The sequence below is a fragment of the Thunnus thynnus genome, chromosome 15, assembly GCF_963924715.1.
Source record: "Thunnus thynnus chromosome 15, fThuThy2.1, whole genome shotgun sequence".
Lineage (NCBI taxonomy): Eukaryota > Metazoa > Chordata > Actinopteri > Scombriformes > Scombridae > Thunnus > Thunnus thynnus.
This window is the reverse complement of record NC_089531.1, coordinates 17,787,698-17,806,773: the sequence shown is the minus strand read 5'-3', so window position 1 is coordinate 17,806,773 and position 19,076 is coordinate 17,787,698. Positions and strand designations below refer to the sequence as shown.

General features: G+C 42.1%; 1 protein-coding gene across 2 annotated transcripts; it reads right to left on the bottom strand.

Annotated features, from left to right (window-relative positions):
• Nucleotides 1–734: 734 nt before the first annotated feature.
• Nucleotides 735–18,721, bottom strand: pdcd6ip (programmed cell death 6 interacting protein). Of its 2 annotated transcripts, none has more exons than XM_067613168.1 (18): nucleotides 18,404–18,721; nucleotides 15,275–15,329; nucleotides 15,117–15,186; nucleotides 14,161–14,288; nucleotides 12,512–12,665; nucleotides 11,742–11,842; nucleotides 8,667–8,798; nucleotides 8,320–8,542; nucleotides 7,573–7,696; nucleotides 6,971–7,148; nucleotides 5,376–5,487; nucleotides 5,040–5,209; nucleotides 4,304–4,552; nucleotides 3,715–3,849; nucleotides 3,447–3,541; nucleotides 3,050–3,167; nucleotides 2,745–2,947; nucleotides 735–1,937 (listed from the first exon to the last, which is right to left on the bottom strand). In XM_067613168.1, exons 1-18 carry the CDS (start codon nucleotides 18,607–18,609, stop codon nucleotides 1,736–1,738), a joined length of 2,655 nt encoding a protein of 884 aa, XP_067469269.1. In that variant the 5' UTR covers nucleotides 18,610–18,721; the 3' UTR covers nucleotides 735–1,735. The 2 variants fall into 2 exon arrangements, with proteins under 2 accessions (XP_067469269.1, XP_067469270.1); XM_067613169.1 differs by having other exon boundaries at nucleotides 8,667–8,783; nucleotides 18,404–18,720.
• Nucleotides 18,722–19,076: the final 355 nt, after the last annotated feature.

The window sequence follows — 19,076 nt, the reverse complement described above, 5'->3', positions numbered from 1 at the left end:
AAAAAAAAATGGAGGAGAGAGCAGCTGATGATATAAAAAGCCAGGTGGTATACAGAAAAAAACTTAGGAGCAAAGGAAAATATGATGAAGAGAGTCTGATAGGAAGGGAAAAAAAGAGGATGGGAGAGCGCTGGGGGAAAAATGAAGTGAAATATGGTGGGGTTTTTTTAAGAGTTGAGTTGATAGGAGCACGAGAAGACAGATTAGACGGAGAGAAGAGAGGGGAAAATGGAGAGAGGTGGAGTGATGGATGCAGGCAGGGGACCAGCAGCTCTCTGCCAACATCTCCATGCATCCTTCCAGACATCACACTGCGCTGCCATCTGCCTCCCTGCCACACACACACACACCCATATACACACACACACACACGGAGGAGATATGTGAAATCATTAGCGTCTCCTGACACTGAATAAATATCTGGGGATGAAATCTGTCTGTGGAGAAATCACCTGTGGGGAAATATGATTGGATGAGATCACGACCTCGCTGGGAACGTAATTTGCATGCCATCTAAATGGGATCTGCCCCCAGTGCTCAAGAGGTCAAAAGGCGTCCGATTAGTCGGATGGGACGACTTACTCCCTGATTGGCTGAAAGGAGCAACAACCGGCAGGTGAACTGCTGCTCGGCTGCTGCTGCTCCCTCTGTGAGCTGCAGGACTGCCCTCTTCTGGCTGGTTTACAGTTTGATACAGACGGGAACACACACATACATTCACCATTTAAGACAAATTCTGGCTGGCAGTTGTTCTTTTTAATCACATTAGAGCTGAGGAATAAAAATAAACACAAAGAGCATGAGAGTGCAGCACACAGAGTGTCTCGGTTAACCACATACAGAGTCTTATTTATACATATATATACTGTATATATAATAGAACCATTTCTCCCACTTTTACAGCCTCTGATTGTAACACAGAAATATACCAACATTCCCTGGGTGAGAGAGAAAAGAGCAAAAAAGAGAAAGAGAAGAACTCTCAACAGTCGTCATCTACATTAGAAAACCTACAGGCCATTCGTTTTTATAGGTTTATACATCAGCGAGGCATCAGTATTCATTACAAAAATAGGAATATAGTTGATAAAGAAGCACTGGGGGTTGATTGGGTGGTGGGAGGGGGGTGAGGATGTGGCTGTGCCCTCTCATCAGTGGCATGACTAGTGATGACCACCCTGTCCACCCGCCCACCCAACACACACGCACACACACACACCCAAACCAGGAAACAAAGAGCTATCCTGGGATTCAGTGCGCCTTCATCAGTCTTGTACAGCAGTCTAGCCCAAAGAGTCAGTTATCAAAGGAAACTAGTTAGGGTTTAAATTAAACAATTAACAAAACCATTTAGAAAAATGAGTACATAAAAAAAAAACCTTACAGGCTATAAAGGAGGGGTGTTAGTGCATCGATGAAAGTTGAGATAGTTTGAGAAAAGTGCTGTTAGAACCCAGAAAAGATGAGCTAAGATGAGAAGGGAGGGTGAGATGGACAGGAGGAGAGGCTCGGTGAAAGAATAAAGGATGGCAAAGTAATAAAAGGTTTCAGGGAGAAGTGCAAAACAGCTCTGCAGTTGCCCATCACTCGGGTTTCAAACGCTGCTATTAGTGAGAGAAAATAAAGGATGAGTAGGGAAGGAAGCCGATGGAGATGAAGTGTTATTGCTGGGGGGGTATTTTTTATTTGGTGTTAACATGTGAGAGGAGGAAAAGGGGGGGGATGGAGTGGAGAGTTATTGCTGAGGGTAATAGGGCTGATGCTGGGGAGGTTGCTGGGGGTACCCAGGGTAGGGCTGTCCGGCCGGGGGGGCTGCTGGGTATCCTGCCTGTCCTGGAGTCCCCTGGTAGGGCATGTAGGGCATGTTGGGCATGTTGGGCATGTTGTACTGGCCGTAAGCAGCATAAGGATTGTAGCCCATAGGCATCTGGAAGTACCTGCGTGGAGACCACAACATAGAAACGTATGAATGACTTTACAATTTCAACTGTCACATGTTAAAGGAATAGTTCGTCATTTTGGGAAATATGGTTTTTCAATTTCTTGCACAGAGTTCAGTGAGAAGATTGATTCCACAGTCATGTCTGTGTGTTAACTTCAGTATGGAGACAACAGGCGATGAGCTTAGCTTAGCATTAAGACCAGAAACAGGGGAAACAGCTAGCCTGGCTGTATTCAAAGGGGAAAAAAAAAAAAATCTACCTACCAGCACCTCTAAGGCTCACACGTTATATCTCATTTGTTTAATTTGCACACAAACAGAAATGTTAAGACTGGAAGCAGGGGAAACAGCTAGGGCGGCGTTATTAGACACAGGAAGTCGCACTACCTGGCTGCTGTTATTAATTGTTATAACAAGTATCTCCAACCAACTACAACTTGTTGTTTTTACACTTTGGCTCATGTAAACATTAAAAAAACAAAGATACAGCGTGTTAATTAGTGAGCTATAGGTGTGATTCACCTTAGGACAGAGCTGAGCATCAATTATCTCATCTAACTCAACTCCGAAATGTTAAAAACATTCCTTTAATTTAATACATGTAATTTCAGGCTGAAACATGTACCAAATCAGATCCAGTACAGACACATTAACATTTCTTGCATACAACGCCTGCTTCTATAAAAAGGAGCAGTGCAAAGTAATCGTGATACAAGTAATCCAAAGAGAATCTGTCCACTCTATCCTGACATCATGATACAAAGTTATGTGTTTCAAACTGTATTCAGAAATGGAAACTCACCCTGGGTAGCCTTGGTAGGTCGGGTAAGGTGGTCCTTGAGCCTGGGTGGGTGGGGCCACAGGTGGTGGGTTGCTGCTGGGAGGGCCAGTTGGTGGCGCAGTGGTGGGAGTGGTGGAGGCTGCCTGTGGGGTTACGGTGGGTGGAGGGGGCCTGGCTGGGGGTTGGGGTTTTGCCTGGGGCTGCTGTTGGGGTTGTTGAGGTTGCTATGGCAGGAATCAGAGAGAGATAGGTCAGTGAACAACCATCAACATCACGTCTACTGCAAAAGGTACTCAACGTTTTTTGTTTTGTGAGTGGCTGCTTACAAATACGGTCCTGGGTGCAGGGGTTGGGCCGGCAGCAGGGGCCGCTGGGGTGCTCTGATAGGCAGGAACGTTGAAGGATGGAGCACTGGGCTCTCGGGCGATACTCTGCTGCAGCTCTCTGGAAACAAGGATTCAAACATTACTGACAGTTCCTGTGCTGCAGTGTTTTCTTCATTTAGACTCACATCTCACAATCTAAATAGCACATTCTTATACAGCAACACATCTGCTGGGGTTGAGTGTTAAACATCAAAATCAGACAACAAGCTAGAAACAAATCTGCAAGAGAAACTGCCGACTGTCCCACCTTTACCCTTCTAAGCAGCCCATATGAGTGTGACAAAAACAATCAAACACAGAAAAAGAGGATTTTGTTAATAACCAGGCAAGTACATACTTAAGTAGTTCATCCCGCTCTGTCTTGCGAGCGAAAACGATGTCGCTGCATTTGTTCTGGAACTTAATCAGGATTTCTGTCAAGTCGTTGTAGAACTGAGAAGAGAGAAACAAAAGGGGACAGAAATAAATCACTGTGCTTGCAAACCACCTTGGCTCACAAAAAAAACAAACAAAAGTGGAAAGTTTCTGACAACATATGCTTTACTGCGGTAGAGTACAGTTTATCTTCGCTGAGTGTGTGTGTCGCCGTTGTGCTGAGTGAGTACCTTGGTGCCTTCGCGCAGGTTGCTGCTGATCTCAACGTAGCTGTCATGGGCCGAAGCCAACTTCTTCAGGACCTCCTCCCTCTGGTTGGCCTCCGTGTTGGACTGCTTCAGACTGCTGAACTCCTGGTGGGACGTCTGGAAGAAGATCACAGGTTGAAAAGAAAGGTTCACAGACTGAAGAGCTTAACCTCTGACACCTCTTAGAAGTATTTATGCACAGTAAACTATGAAGTATGAGTCTGTATGAATATATCTGTACAAGACACTGCGCTGACATTTTGGCAAAAGTAAAAGTTTGCCCAGATGTTTATTACTGTGCAAACCAGGTTTTACTCTTTGAACTTTAACTGCATCTAATGTGTGAACTGCTCGCATGTGTTTTTTGTTTGATAAAACCAATAAGTCATTAGTCCAATAAGGACATTCACTTTTTGTTCGGACACTAGTCAGCTGCAGACCAGCATCCTTTGAGCTGGTAAAGGCTCTGACACGTGACCCGGTTAAGTAACAGTCTCTTTAAAAACTCGTCCACATTGCTGCACCATCGATATTTTGTTTCTGAAACAGCAACAACCTTCCCAAACTTTACCTGAACTTGTGCCAGCAGGTCTTCCTGCATGCGGAGGCTGGCCTGTACCCGCTGGTTGTAGGCGCCATACAACTGGTCGAGCTGGGAGAGTGACAGCTGCTCTTCGTTGATGGCCCCGTCCTGGGCGAGCGCCGTCAGGAAGGTGGTGGACATGTCGAAGGTCACGGCCTTGACCTCTCCCTCCAGACTCTCCCTCTCCTTCTTCATCTCGTCCAGTTGAGCCAGCTGGGAGCGCAGCACGTTCACTACCTGTGTGAAGGTGAGAACGGACCAGTAGAAACGTTTGTTCTGGAGACTCACACGCGCACACACACACACCTCTCACCTACATTAATCCCTGACTTCTTACTGACCACTTATAACTGCAATATACTACACATCTTTTACTTTTTCACTTCAGCATGAATGTAGTGCAGCTGAAGACACATCATGCACTTCCTTCTCGCTCCTCCACAGTTTTGCTTGCTTAGTTATTTAAGTTCCCCAGTGAAACAAAATGCAAAGTCAGCAAACCAAATGAAAAATGGAGCTACTGTGGGGAGGAGGGACATGCCCATAAAGCACACAATGTCCACTGGGTGTTTCAGTACAACGGGAGTCTATGTTTCTGTGGCAAACAAAATATCTTGGGATGAGGTGACACTCAGCCTTAACGCAAAAAATAACCATAACAATAAAGTTTTCTATTGACTGGCCAATAATAAAGATATTATGACATCAATACAGGGAGACGGACCTCGCTGCCCTGCAGTGTCTTGGTGGGGTTGGCGGAGGGGATGGCAGCATTGAGCTCATTCTCTGGTTTACACAGCAGGGTGATCATGTCGCAGTGGGTGCTGTAGCGTTCTTTTACCACCTGGTCGGCCTGCACTGCCTTGTCCAAGATGTTGCGGAAGTTAGCACCCTCTGGGAGAGAGAAAGGGGACAACAGAGAAGGAAGACAGGAAGAAGAAAGAGACGAGGAGCATTGTGAACAGTGCATGGAGATAAATTTAATGAACCAAAAAAATGAAGAATGAAGAAAATGAATCACATGTTTTCAGTGTGTGTGTGTGTGTGTGTGTGTGTATACCTGCGCGAAGGGGCTTGTACAGGTCTCCAGAGGGGGTTCTGTTCCAGCGCTGGTTGAACTTGGTTCTCAGCTCGTTGTCGGTCGTCTCTTCATCATCCAGCATCTTCAGAGACTGAAAGACAGACACATACAAGCATATTAAGTGTACTCAAGTAATACAAACACCTTAACAACGCACACATTTTGATTCTCAGATGGCTGCACTTTTATTAGAAATTTTGTAGTTTGAGCTGTGTGGGTGTGTATCATTTCAATTCAATTTCATTTATATGGCGCCAAACCATAACAAAGTTATCACAGTGCACTTTTCACATAGAGCAGGTCAAGACTGTATTCTTTATTATCTGACTTTTGAGGACCTTTTTAGAATTCACAGTATAATTTCTCATTGTTTTCTATTATTTACATTTGTTTGGTCTATAAAATATCAGAAAATAGTGAAAAACTGCTATCAGAAGTTCACAGAGCTCAAGCAGATGTCGTCTAATTGCTTGTTTTGTCTGATGAACAGTTAACAACCCAAAGATATTCAACTTACATTATTATAAAAAAGACAGAAGAGCAGCACAATCTAACACTGGATAAGCTTGAACCAACCAATACTAAAATAGCAGTTACTCAATTATCAATTTTTTCTGTTTCTGCTCAATTCTATGTTGATTGACTAATCAATTAATTAAAAAGTCATGACTAGAGTTTGTATTTTAAACAAAAATTATATCCAGAAACTAGTTGTTAAATAATATAGGATCTGCTTTTGCCCAACAGAAATATACTTTTCTGTTTTTTTCTTGTCAGTTTCAGTTATGGCACTTTGTCTTCATACATCACAACCAACTACCTTTTTGGGGAAATTGGGACATTTTGGTTTTGCGCTCTGCCAACAACCTTGGAAGCAGATTGTGTTTTATGTTTTTACTCCCGTCTGTTTTGTTTGTTTCTCAGCAAGATGTCTAAAAAAAATAGGTTGGCTGAAGTTGGTGGACAGACAGTCCTTGGCCCAATGATCAGTGGATTAGATTTCAGTGATGATCCTGATCTGGGATTTACGCCATTAGGGACGATTGTGAATTTTTAGTATTCATGTGTTGGTTGCGGTAGAAAAGTACAAGTACTCAGGAGATCCAAGTCAGCTGCTAAACCGCATTAGATTCATATGCTACTTTGTCAAAACAACAAAGCCATATGACAAACAAGCTATTACAGAGTTTGCAGTTCTGCGAGTGCCTTCAGTTACTTTTTTGAATGGATTCAGGATTCGATTTAACGGTAAAGTCAGAGGTTACAGTGATGCAGGTACAGGACGTGGTTAGATCAGGGTCAGATCGGCAGTACGATCTCCAGCTCCTCCAGTCTGCATGTTGATGTGTCCTCAGGCAAGATACTGAACCCCAAATTTCTCCTGAAGGCTGTACTATCAGAGTATGAATGTGTGTGAATGGGTGAATGAGGCATGTAGTGTAAAAGCGCTCTGAGTGGTCGGAAGACTAGAAAGGCGTTTTATAAATGCAGCCTGTTTACCATCTATGAGCTACAAAGTGTAGTAACACATCCATAATTCAGTGTGTTTCTGTCCATCTACATCCACCACTGACCTCATCCAGGATCTCTCTGTTGCGGGTCAGTAGCTCGGGCAGGTCTTTGATTAGCTGCTCGATGCTCTGCAGTCCTCCTTGCTGTACGATGGATCGGGCCTTCTCAGCAATGGATTGTGGGATAGAGTCTCCTGATAGATCCTCCAGAGCAGCCGGCAGGTTTAGGGATGCCAACACCCTGAAGAGACAGTCGTTGGTTAAATATCACAATCTCTCCACACATCAGCTTCATAAACTAAGTAAATTCTGTGTCTCACTATAAAAACCTGATTTAATATTGACCATTTTGATATTGAAAATTAACTGTACCAATTTCTAAAGTTGCCTATTGTTAATTTAATCAAATCATGTTCCATTCATATGTATATTTTTGATTAAATACTACAAATTGTAAAGCAGTTGTTAGCCTCATGACAAAGCATGATACATGAACTTGACACTACACTAAAAACATATGTACTTTTATTGGCTTAATGGTATCTGGTACACCATTATGTTATGAATTTTTAATAAACCCATCCCCTGCACAGAGAGACAAGAACTCACGGACATGCACACCGGAGGACAGTTACACAACGGCATACAGAAACACAACAGCGTACCCGTTGCAGAGATTGGTGGCCTCCCTCATCGTTCCCACCAGTCTGTTAACAGTCTCAGTTTTCCTCTGACTGTAAATGCTCATGGACTGCTGCACCGCCATGGGAACCATCTTCTCAAACAAGTCTGAAAAGAGAAAATAACAACATAACCTACTGGTTTGAAACAAGTGTAAAGCAGATAAGATCCCATCTAAAGTCATTGATTCTCTAAAAAGATGAGTTTGAGGTCATGTTGTTAAAAGTGGATGATTCTGGGAATGTGTTAAAAAAAAAGAAGAGGGTCAACAACTTATATGGAAGATATTAAGTGAATGTTTTTCTAGCTCACAGGTCATTTTTACGATGTCCTGGGTGTTTGTCATACAACAGTTGATGACAGGATAACATATGGTATGATTAGGTGTGCTTTAAATGGATTTCAGTTAACATGCTCTATCACATAAACAATGTGCGTACCCTTAAAATGAATTTAGTTGGTTATACATTTATGTAATACTTCTGCAGAAATAGCAACTATGTTACAACAAATCATCACATGACATTTAAGTTTTCTTATCTAATTTGAATCAAAACAAAAGAAAATTACTCTGAAGCAGACAATCTGACAAGTATCCCCACTACACACAACCTTTGCAGACTTAAATACTCAGTTGGATGTCTTTTATATTACTTCAAATTTAACATCAGACTTAAAAGTCTCAAACTGCTTGTCAATGAGGAAGTGTGTTGAGAGTCTGTGTGTCGCACCTGTGAATTTTTGGCTGATTGGAGGTGTGATGGCGGTGGATTTGACCAGCGCTGCCTTGCCGATATGCTCCAGGTCCTTGACCTCAGGCACGCGATCGTGGTAGATAAAGTCATTGTCTTTTTTGGCTGCGGTGAGGGCACGATTGATCTTGTCACTCAGGTCCTTAACGCTCACATACTCGTCGTAACGAGATGCCACGGTCTTCACCAGCTCTGCTGCATGCTGGAGGGATCAACAGACAAGAGGAGAGAAGAAGATTAACTTATTCTAGTGATGACAAATCCCTTGAAGATGGGACAGATGAATTGCTGAAAGTATCTGACAGTGTGGGACAAAAGTTGCGTACCTGCAGGCGAGCAATCTCCTCTCCAAAGCGCTTCTTCTGCTTGGCCAGGACGCTCTGGTGGAGCTCGGCGTTGGCCTGCATGATGCAGTGCTTGGCCGCCAGCACCGGCAGCACTTCCTGAAAATAAAAATACTGACCAGGGAGAGGCAACCACAGAGCAACACGCAGACACGCAAACAGATATATACACACACGCACACGCACAATGGCAAGGCAAAACCACAAAATGGCAGACACACACCAGCGAGGTCAAATCAGGAATGACATCATGAAAGCCAATCACGTGCAGGCATAAGCAGTCAAGAGGTGTGCAAGAACAACACAAGCGCGCGCACACACACACACACACACATAACCAATGCCAACACCACCACCACCACCACGAGGGATGCAGAAAGAAAGGAAGACAACGAGAGAGAAAACAGAACAGGCCATGAGTGTTTAACCTTTCAGCAAAAGCTGCTACACCTTCATCAAACGTCCCACAGCCGTGTGTGTGTGTGTGTGTGTGTGTGTGTGTGTGTGTGTGTGTGTGTTTGATTTCAAGCATTCAGACGAAACAAAGATGTTTTTGAGTGACATGTTCATTCATACTACAAGCTAATGTGTGTGGAGCTGCTGTCAGTGGGGAGATGCTCGTATATGTTTATGATGAGTAAATATGATGAGAATGGAAGATCAGGACTGAGTTGCACCAGTTATCCATAAATTCATCCCGAAGTTTGTGCGTTAGGTCGGGTTGCGCCATTAAATCTTAAGGAATGTCTTCAACCTTAGTAATGTATAAACTAGTTTATATAACATCTGAATTATCCAAACAGTTACAGTAACAGTTTTAGGGGGCAAAGCTACGCATTAAAATTACCTGACAATACTTCGTAAAAGTAGGTGTGACTTTGATTTATTCATATATGCATTAGGTTAGGTACTATCGATAAATTGCTAATTATTTTCTTAATCTAGTCTGTGATGGTGATGTTTTCCAATACCTTGTTTTGTCTGATCAAATGTCTAAATGAGATTAAAGGAGAAAAATAAAGAGATTGAAATGAATGTTATAATACAGAGAAAAACCTGCCTGCTTCGATACCAGCCAGCGGCCTTTGTTGCATGTCGTATCGACCTCTCTCTATGTCTTGTGTTATTTTTGTGAAATCTCATCATGTTTTTCACATGCCAGGTCAGATGTGTCGTCTTTATCCCATCACATTACACTCACATAAGCACCGATTTGAGTGGTGAAAACTGTTTTAATACAATTATGCTTAAATCTTGACTTAGTGAGTACTTACATGATAACTAGCTTAAGTTTGAACTTGCAAACAGCTGGTGCAACTAACTGCAGCAGTAAAAGCTACATATTTCCTGCTGATTAATCTTAAAATGTATATATGTGTGTGTGTGTGTGTGTGTGTGTGTGTGTGTGTGTGTGTGTGTGTGTCCGCTTCAGTCACAATGTTAGACAGATCAGTAAGTGCTTCAGATGCCCATGATTAGATGATAAGAAACCAACCACAATGCAAACTGCAGTTAAGTAGTAACCAACCAATCAGAGTGAAAACAGGATGGAAATGGACCAATGAGGACAGAGAGATGTTGTGATGTGGACAGTCCCACAACCTGAGTATCACTCTTCGGAGTTGTTGCTCTGTCACTTAGCATTTGAGAAGCTTAGCTGTGGTTTAGTTTAATTAGAACATGCAGCTGTGTGCCAAACCTGACCTGACAGTGATTCCCTTATAATCATTCTGAGCGTCACTGCTGAAATTTCACACGATCACTGATATCAATGGGCTGCAAATGATTTTCACTCGCACGCTGTATGAGCACGATAACTCCTCACGTTACCCGTGGACTTGTTTTGAGTCATTCTCCCTCTCCTCATTCTTCAAAGGACATCTCTGTGAAAGGTACTGTTGTAAGAGTGGCGTAGATCCTTTAAGGCAGTGTGTAATGTGTGTGCGTAGCGAGTGCAGAGAGCGAGCGGCAGAAAAGTGACGGTGAATGCGAGCGAAGCAGGGGAAAAGGTTAAGTTGTCAATGTGGCAGTAAATGTACAGTACAAGCTACAGTGTGTCAGTTAATAAATGCTGCAGCTGCTCAAGGCCAAGAAAATACTCATCTATAGAGAGGGGTTAGCCCTGAAGTTAGCATTAACGTGTTAGCCTGACCTGAACAGGCTCACTTAAAGTGGACTGACCTGTTGATTGACTAATCTATTAATCGACTAATCGTTGCAGCTCTAAAAATTAACGTTACCATAATCTCAAACAATCCTGAGATGTCCTGGAAAAAAAACCCCAAAGTATTTCATCCTACATTCTGGCCGTTGTCTATGACTTTGTCTCCTCTTTCCTTGATTATTCCAGTTCATCATCAGACCAGCCCGCAGTATGCAGAATAGAGCAGCAAGGCTTCTGACAAACACTAAATGCAGAGACCACTTCTCTCCATCCCTTGCCTGGATTACACTGACTCCCTGTAGAGTTTATTTTAAGATCTTAAAGTTACTTAAAACTCTCCAAAGTTTGGCTCTGTATAATTTACTCTGCACTCAGGCCTTTCATGCCTGGCAACCAAATGCTGTTAAAGGTTCCACGTCCAGCCATTTTTATAATCTAGGCTCTCTCTCAAATAGTTTTATATTGACAGCTCTAAATTAATGATTCTCAAAATTGCTTGGCTTTGATTGTTTCCAAGATAGTTGCATCTACAGGACAGAGCACCTGGGTTTAGACCGACCAAAGGTTCAGTTTAAAACTCAGCGTTTAAGGACACAACAGTGAGATTTAAGAGACCACGTGATTTTGTTACAGGCAACACAGATTTAAACCCGTCCTAAACCTTAAGCTGCAGCGAAGCTAATGACAGAGCAACAGCCCCTTCAAGTCGATTTTTCCCACAAATGCACTCATACAAAACATCAGACACACGTTAAACCATACAGAATCCAAACTCTGTATGCATCTTCACCGCACTCAAACACATGGCTGGCTGTGAATGTGTTTGTTGCTGTCTTGTGTAAAACCCGAGCAGTTTTCAGGTTAGTGTGTAACTCTGCATGTCCTTCACATACCTTGGGAAGGTTATCTTTGTACTGGCACTGCTTGAAGGCGTCGCCGTAGAAATCTGCTGCCTGATTGGCCAGCTTTGCGATGACAGCATCTTTCATCTTATCTATTGGGTGAAAAAGACGCTTTTTAAAGTCTTGCAGCCGGCAAAGAATACACGTCAAAACACAAGAAGTTATAAGAAATCGTGTTTTTGCACACCACACATCACAAGCTGATCAGGCTGTACATCAGTTTCACAACAGTGTTACCGCATCACCTTGATGAAATTGCCCTTATATCTAACAAAGTGTAAAAATAAGTTTACAATAAAAAAAAGTCACCCTCAGCAGAAAATATGGGTCGACTTTTTTTTTTTTTTTTTTTTTTTTTTAAAATGGGAACTTATATCATGGTGTAACTTTCAAAACTGTTCAGAACTCTAATAAGCAACTCTAAAAACAGAACTGGGACAGCAACTGTGAGCAACCTGGATCAAAACTGCCTACTGTCATCACCACAAATTAATCTAGCAGTAAAAAAATGTGCATGAGTGTGTAATTAAAGTTTCAAAGTTACAATTACCTACTTCCTTTACATCTGCAAGACCAATCAATGTCCCAAAACACTCAGATATGTCAGACACATTATTGAGCAAGAGACTAAGCAGTCTATGTGTGTGATGCACTTTTTTAACTAAGTGGTTACATAACAAACCATAAACAGAGATAAATCATAGCGATACCGCACTGAAAAGACCTGACTTGAACTGTTTGGGTTTTTTTTTCTTTGGTACCTGAGGTGGCTTTGAGGAAGAAGACCTCCTGGGCCTGAGCCAGCATGATGAGGCTCAGGGTGCCGACGGTCTCGGGTGAGATGTCCATGGTGGGTTCTCTGTTCAGTGCTGACAGTACCGTGTCCTTGATGTGGCCGAATGCTCCGCTGGCCAGCTGGATGAAAAAAGAGAGATTATGCACTCATGCAAAGATTGATTTTTACATAACCAAAATTTTTACTGTATTTCAAAACAGTCCTAGCTGACCTTACTACACATCCATGACCCTCCATGTCCACAGAGTTCGGCTGCAGGAGATTATCTGCTGCTATTCTAACTAGTGTGTCAATGTCCACTGGATGCACGAGCAGAGAGAGAACTTGCGGATCATTTCTCAGCCCCGCAATCTTTATGAGGCAAATCTCATTTTCCTGCTGAAGCTTGCGTCTCCTCAGTGTGAAATTCACTTGTGAATGTATATATCATACTGGCTCAAATGTAAGGCGAACCTGACATATTCTATTTCTGCAGCAGAGATGTCAGAAGACGCTTTGAACTCATCATGACTTTATTTCCGACATGGCAGAAAAACACGTTACACAAGCCTCCAGATTCTGCTGCAGGTTAAACTGGACTAACCAAACACTTTTAGGGTTTACTGACTGTAACACATTCACTATAAATAGACTTTAAGACACTTGCTTGCCTAGCAACATTAATGCTACAAACAACCCATAATGCACCTTCCCAACACAGCTGCAGAAGTTCCAATAAATGTGTTGCACTCGCAGGTTGTTTTGCTTTCTCCCTTCTGTCCAGTTCATCCCAAATCTGTCACAGCCTGGAGGTGTTTTGGGTCATTATCTTGCTGTAGGATGAACCCCTGACCAACTAGGTGTAGACCAGAGACTACTGGCTCCACAAAGTGCTGCGGCAGCCCTTTTGGTCCATGGTGACAGTCAGTCTGTGTAAGTCACCAACTCTGGATCCAGCAAAAGAGCCCCAGACCATCATGCTTTGTCATCCATGCTTTTATGAAGACAGATGGTTTACAAGTAATCAACAGAAGTTGGGACAACTGTAGGAGTTGTTTGCTTCAAATGTCAAGGCTTTATTTTCTTCCATTGCTGCAGGAAAACAATGGGCTGTTAACCTATTACTGGATTATTACAGGGTTTGTTTTTTTAACCTCTGGTAGTTTACCACTTATCTATGTACCATTTATTCAGTGGACTTGAACTGCTTGAATTTTAATAAAAACTGAAACTATGAGTTGGACTAAAACCTTGGACTGGTAGCATACATGGAATGAAACGAGTTTTTCTTGTTTGTTTGTGTCACTTCTCGGAAGTCGTGACACAGGAGAATAAATGGTATAGTTCTACTTCCGTGAAATATTCAGGAAATACTAACGCTATCTGGTACTAAATAAAGATAAGATGGCAAGCTGTGTAGAGTAATTCAAACAGTTAAAGTATCTGTACCCACAACAATCATAAATGAGCTGCAAATGTGCATTCAACATGCTTGTAAAATAGTATCTCTAAACAATAGTGGAAAACGCTTCCAGTTGATATGTAAACCACGACAGAGGTGTGACAGAGCCGCATCCAGTGGACATCTGGTAGTGACTGAGCTGTTACTGTAGTACTGTGTGTTAGTTCTCCCACCTGATAGTATTTGGCTGCAGCTTTCAGTCCTTCATCACTGTCCAGGTTCTGCTCTGAGGCAATCTGACTGGCCAGCGCTGCTGCGTTGAACAACACACACGTCTTCTCGTAGCCCAAACTGGCCAAAGCTGCAACACACAAAAACACAGCAGAGTAATAAATTCTTGTACAGAGGGATACCATTGATTTGAATTTTAGAGGCATGTAGGTTCTTTTCAGGGACAATTTGAACTACAGAATAATACTCTTTCACAGGATTACATGCTAGCAAAAATCCTGCTGAGTTTGTGACGTTAGGATTGGTTTGAATTTCTTTCCCATGACTAGAAAGTGATGACAGCATAAACAGAGGACCGAGTGACATCTATCTTCCACCACTTGGATATAATGTTGAATATCGACTGCTTTCTGTTTTTTGTTGATGCAGTTGTTTGTGTGGGGTTGGCATTTTCTACTGTTTAATGCTACATTTTTCTCGCTGGAATGAATCCCACTGTTATGAGCTCCCACAAATCAGCACAGAGGACAAAAGATTCAAGCGTGAAGGGAATGAATGTGAAGACTGCAACAAATAGTAATCTTTCTTTTTTATTTCACATGGATTTAAAAACTTTATAGTGCATCTGTTAATACCTTACTGAGCCTGACACACACTTATGTTACACAAACATACCAGTGTCATGTCTTCCTCTCTCTTACACACATACTTCTTCAAACCCTATATGAAACCTTGTCAGGCCTGTTTCTGGACACAAAGTAAAACAGGGAGCTATTAAGAGTTATAAAGCTTTGTTTCTCCTTGTGTTGGTGTGTGTGTGTGTGAGAGAGAGAGGGAGAGAGAGAGAGAGAGAGAGAGGGAGAGAGACAGACGGACAGCCCTTTACATGTACACATACAGTGTTACACATGTATTCTTGTAAGTAAACAATAGCATTTGATAAGAGGCTGCAACTTACCAAGCTTGACTGAGCCACCGAACAGCGATCCTTTATCAAAGGCATCCTTCCATGTGAAGGTTAGGCAGAGCTGTGGAAACAGAGACGCTTTGTGTTGAAGTTCTTCTGTTTGGGAACTAAATCTAACCCACAATCATGTGTGCTGTCCAATCAATTACCTGGTTTTCAGAGAAGGGAAACTTGGGCTCCACAGCACACAGTTGGTCATAGTATCTGAAGAGAGAAAGAAATGACAGGATTGAAACAGTGTTTCCTTATGAGAGCACAACTTTAAAACACTTACTTTAATTGTTTAAAGGTTTGGTTAAGGTTAGTTCAGTAAGTCTTCTTAAATTCTTAAATTTAGGTTTATTTAACAAAAAACAGAAAAAGCTGGTGAGTAAATAATCACAGTTGAGAAACTGGGTTAAGAGGTAGTAATTATAATGACATAACTGCTGATCTGTGGTTTGGGGAAGCTCCGCTATTTCAGAGACACTTGACAATGAGTCAGGAAAAAATATCTGGACGGGCAAGCAAACTGCAGGACACACACACACACACACACACACACACACACACACACACAAAGAGATTCAGTGACGGCTCGTCAGCTCTTTATCTCTATCAGTATCCGTGTCAGTGATATGGAAAAGTCTATTATTAGGAATGACAACATGCTGAGAGGCCAGTTAGGGAATTCCCTATTACCAGTTCATCCATTCTGCTTTTCCTGTTTACCAGAGAAGATTTGAGTACAAACATATATGTAAACAAAGACAGGCTTTATATAAAGAACTACCCTCATATAGCACAGTTTACTATCCTCATGTGTCCCATTTAGGAACAAATGAACACACACAAGTGCAAAGGGGAAAGCTGAGATGAGGTGTGCCTTTTGGTAAACTGAAGGGTAAAAGAAAACGTCCTAAACAAAACAATGGTTACCATGGTGACACAATGGCTGTGTGTCTGCCCGGCTGTGAAAAGGATAGGGCTTGTTGCCCCGGCTACCTGGCACATGGCAAACAGGCGACATGTGAAGAGAGCCAAGGAGGGACAATGCTAAGAGTTCGCTCATTCTGCACAGACATGCTAGCTTCCACGTCTCTCCTAAACAAAGACAAGGCACCCACAAGCACAAGTTAAACACAAAATAGTTCAAGTCTCCATACATTTGTAAGATAATAACTTTGAATATAACTGAAGTGAGGTAGTTAGATATATCCACTGATTTAAAAGTGGGAAAATGTTTCAGATTCTGTGAGAAATCATCTCTTTTCAGTCTTTTTTAAATCTCTTATCCAGTATTGAAACTGTTGAAAATGGGATAAAGTGACGTCTCCCATTTTAGTAGTTGCGACTATCAACTACTAACATGCAACGTCACAAGTAGTGCATCTCGGAAAAGCATCACAGAGCCAAAACAAGAATGAAAACAATCTATTGTGCTAAAGGCAAGAAAATGTCTTTCATTACTCAATGTTTGGCTACGTTCCCGGCTGTCAGCTCTCAACAGTCAGCAGCTCGAGTCTAAGATCTAAAGAGCCTAAGTTTGGCACCTGCAAAACACTTCCACTTCGCACTGCGGATAAGAGGTAGCTTACAGAGGAGTTGAAGGAAGACCAGCATTCTGCAAATTCATACCTGGCCATACAGATAACCTGCATTCAATGACACATGAGTCATTGAGAACAAAGACTGAAATGAAAGAGAGCAAAGTCCACTCCATCACCTCTGAAAAGAGCATGTTGGTTAATATTAAGTGACACAGCATTGGTAAAGTTTTCTTAGGTGATCTTACAGATAGAGACCAGGATAACTCAGTCGAAGTCTATGTGACCATGAAGGCTGGAACGTGTATAATAACATACGAGTAAGCCTGCTCTTGGGACAGAGAGGAACTATGTTTAATCCTATTTGCATCACAGTTCCTCTATGCAAAGTGGTTGGCACCGTGACAATCTTTGTGCTTTTGCATTATGTGAACATATGCAATGTTTTACACAGCCAGAGCAGTCAGCCGTGAACATATAATCCATCACAACAGAGTACATTAAGGGAGCTTTTATCTCCATGTGTTTTTCTTGCTTCTGATTCTCAAATACACACTTGTTATCCTTTATCATGTTGATCTGTGATTTATGATATGAAAAATTGCGGTTGCCTTCCACTGGATGTCTGATCATGTGGCTGCCAGTGGACTGAAGGCCTCGGCTGTGTGCGTGGGCCTGAATGTGAATTGACATCTGACGGACAGGAGAGCTCGCTGTGCTTTCTCTCTGATGGTGTGTAGATAGTAGTAGTAATTTAACTATGTCTGCTGAGGAGTCTGAATGTGTCTGTGAGCAGATTTTTGGGATGATAATTCTGGATATACACATAATTAATTCCTATTAATGCCATTACATTAAACTCATTACACTTTCCCATTTAAAAATTGTCAGGTGGTGATATTGATTGATTGATTATTGGTTCTGGAAAATAATGGCTAGATTCATACATCACATTCTTCATATATATTATAAATTCATTATAATTTTGTTATCATGTTCCATGCTGTATTTCTGTCATTTGTCTTCTATTTTGTACACACACTAATTGAACATCTGTCCATCCTGGGAGAGAGATCCCTCCTCTGTTGCTCTTCCTGAGGTTTCTTCCATTTTTTCCCTGTTAAAGGGTTGTTTTTATTAATGGAGTTGTTGCGAGGGGTCTAAGTTCAGAGGATGTTGTATTGCTGTACAGACTGTAAAGCCTCCTGACGCAATTTTGTGGTATGTGATAATGGGCTGTGTAGTCCAATGGGCTCGATTTAGTCCACGTTTTAAGTCACTATGAATGTTGTTTTTTGCGAACCTGTGGTTTATATTTAATGTTTAATGTATTGTGTGGTGTTTTGTGTTTCCCCCTGCAGTCAATACAGCTTAAATTAATCGCTGAAACTTAAACTTGAAAGGTAAACCACATACTCTGAGTCATTTCAATGCACTAGCCATGGCTAAAGATCATACATAGTTCATCATACATGGTTTATTTCATCTTATAGGTATCTGTCAATTCAGTATAACAATTTAACAAGCAATGTTTGCATTAGCTATCGAAGGAAACTTGGCATGAAAAACGCATGAGTCAGTTATGATGGTGAGAAATACCTTTTAGCTCCCAATGCTAGTAGCTAAAAGCTAACACATCTGGGTGCGGTAATGACCGAGCTAACTCAGCGCCACAGGTAAAGACGGTTGCTACGGGTGTTGGTAACATGGCAGTCGGCTCAGGTGTGTTATAAAAAAAGAGGGCTTGTTCACCTGAGCAGCACCTCCAGGGAGCTCTCGTGTTTGTCCAGCGGCCTTCCCAGCGCGTTCCTGCGGAGCTTGTTCAGCTCCTCCACGGCGCGGATATACTCCGCCTGCTCCTCTCCCGCTGGATACGAGGCCGTTACAAACTTCGACAGCGGTTTCACCAGATCCACCTCGGAGGACTTTTTTAACGGGACTGAAATAAACGTCGCCATTTCGGCCCGTAAAAAAACGATATATATTCAATCAGAAAAAGCCTGTCGATTTGCGACCAACGAACACAAACAACAGCCAGCGACCCACTTCCTGGGTTGAACGTCAAATGACGTCATGGAGAACGGAGCCGCGCACCGCGCAGGCGCAGTGTCGTTTTGATGACAAACGACAACTGTTCTGTGTCCACGTCTGGACTTGACATCCGATTTAATCTGTTAGACATAAGATATTGGTCCCTGATCAATGATAATACATTTAATTTGTACCGCACTTTTCATTCATAGTGAAACTTAGAGTGTTACGGTATTAATAACAGAACACACAATATAAAGCAACTAGAAATACCGGCTCGCGGTTGTATGTCTCTGCCAACCAATCAAATTGCAGTTTACATCCATGTCCGTCCAGATTCATATAATATTTGTGGTGAAGACTTTAAAGGCATTTAATAAAAGGTATTAAGTGT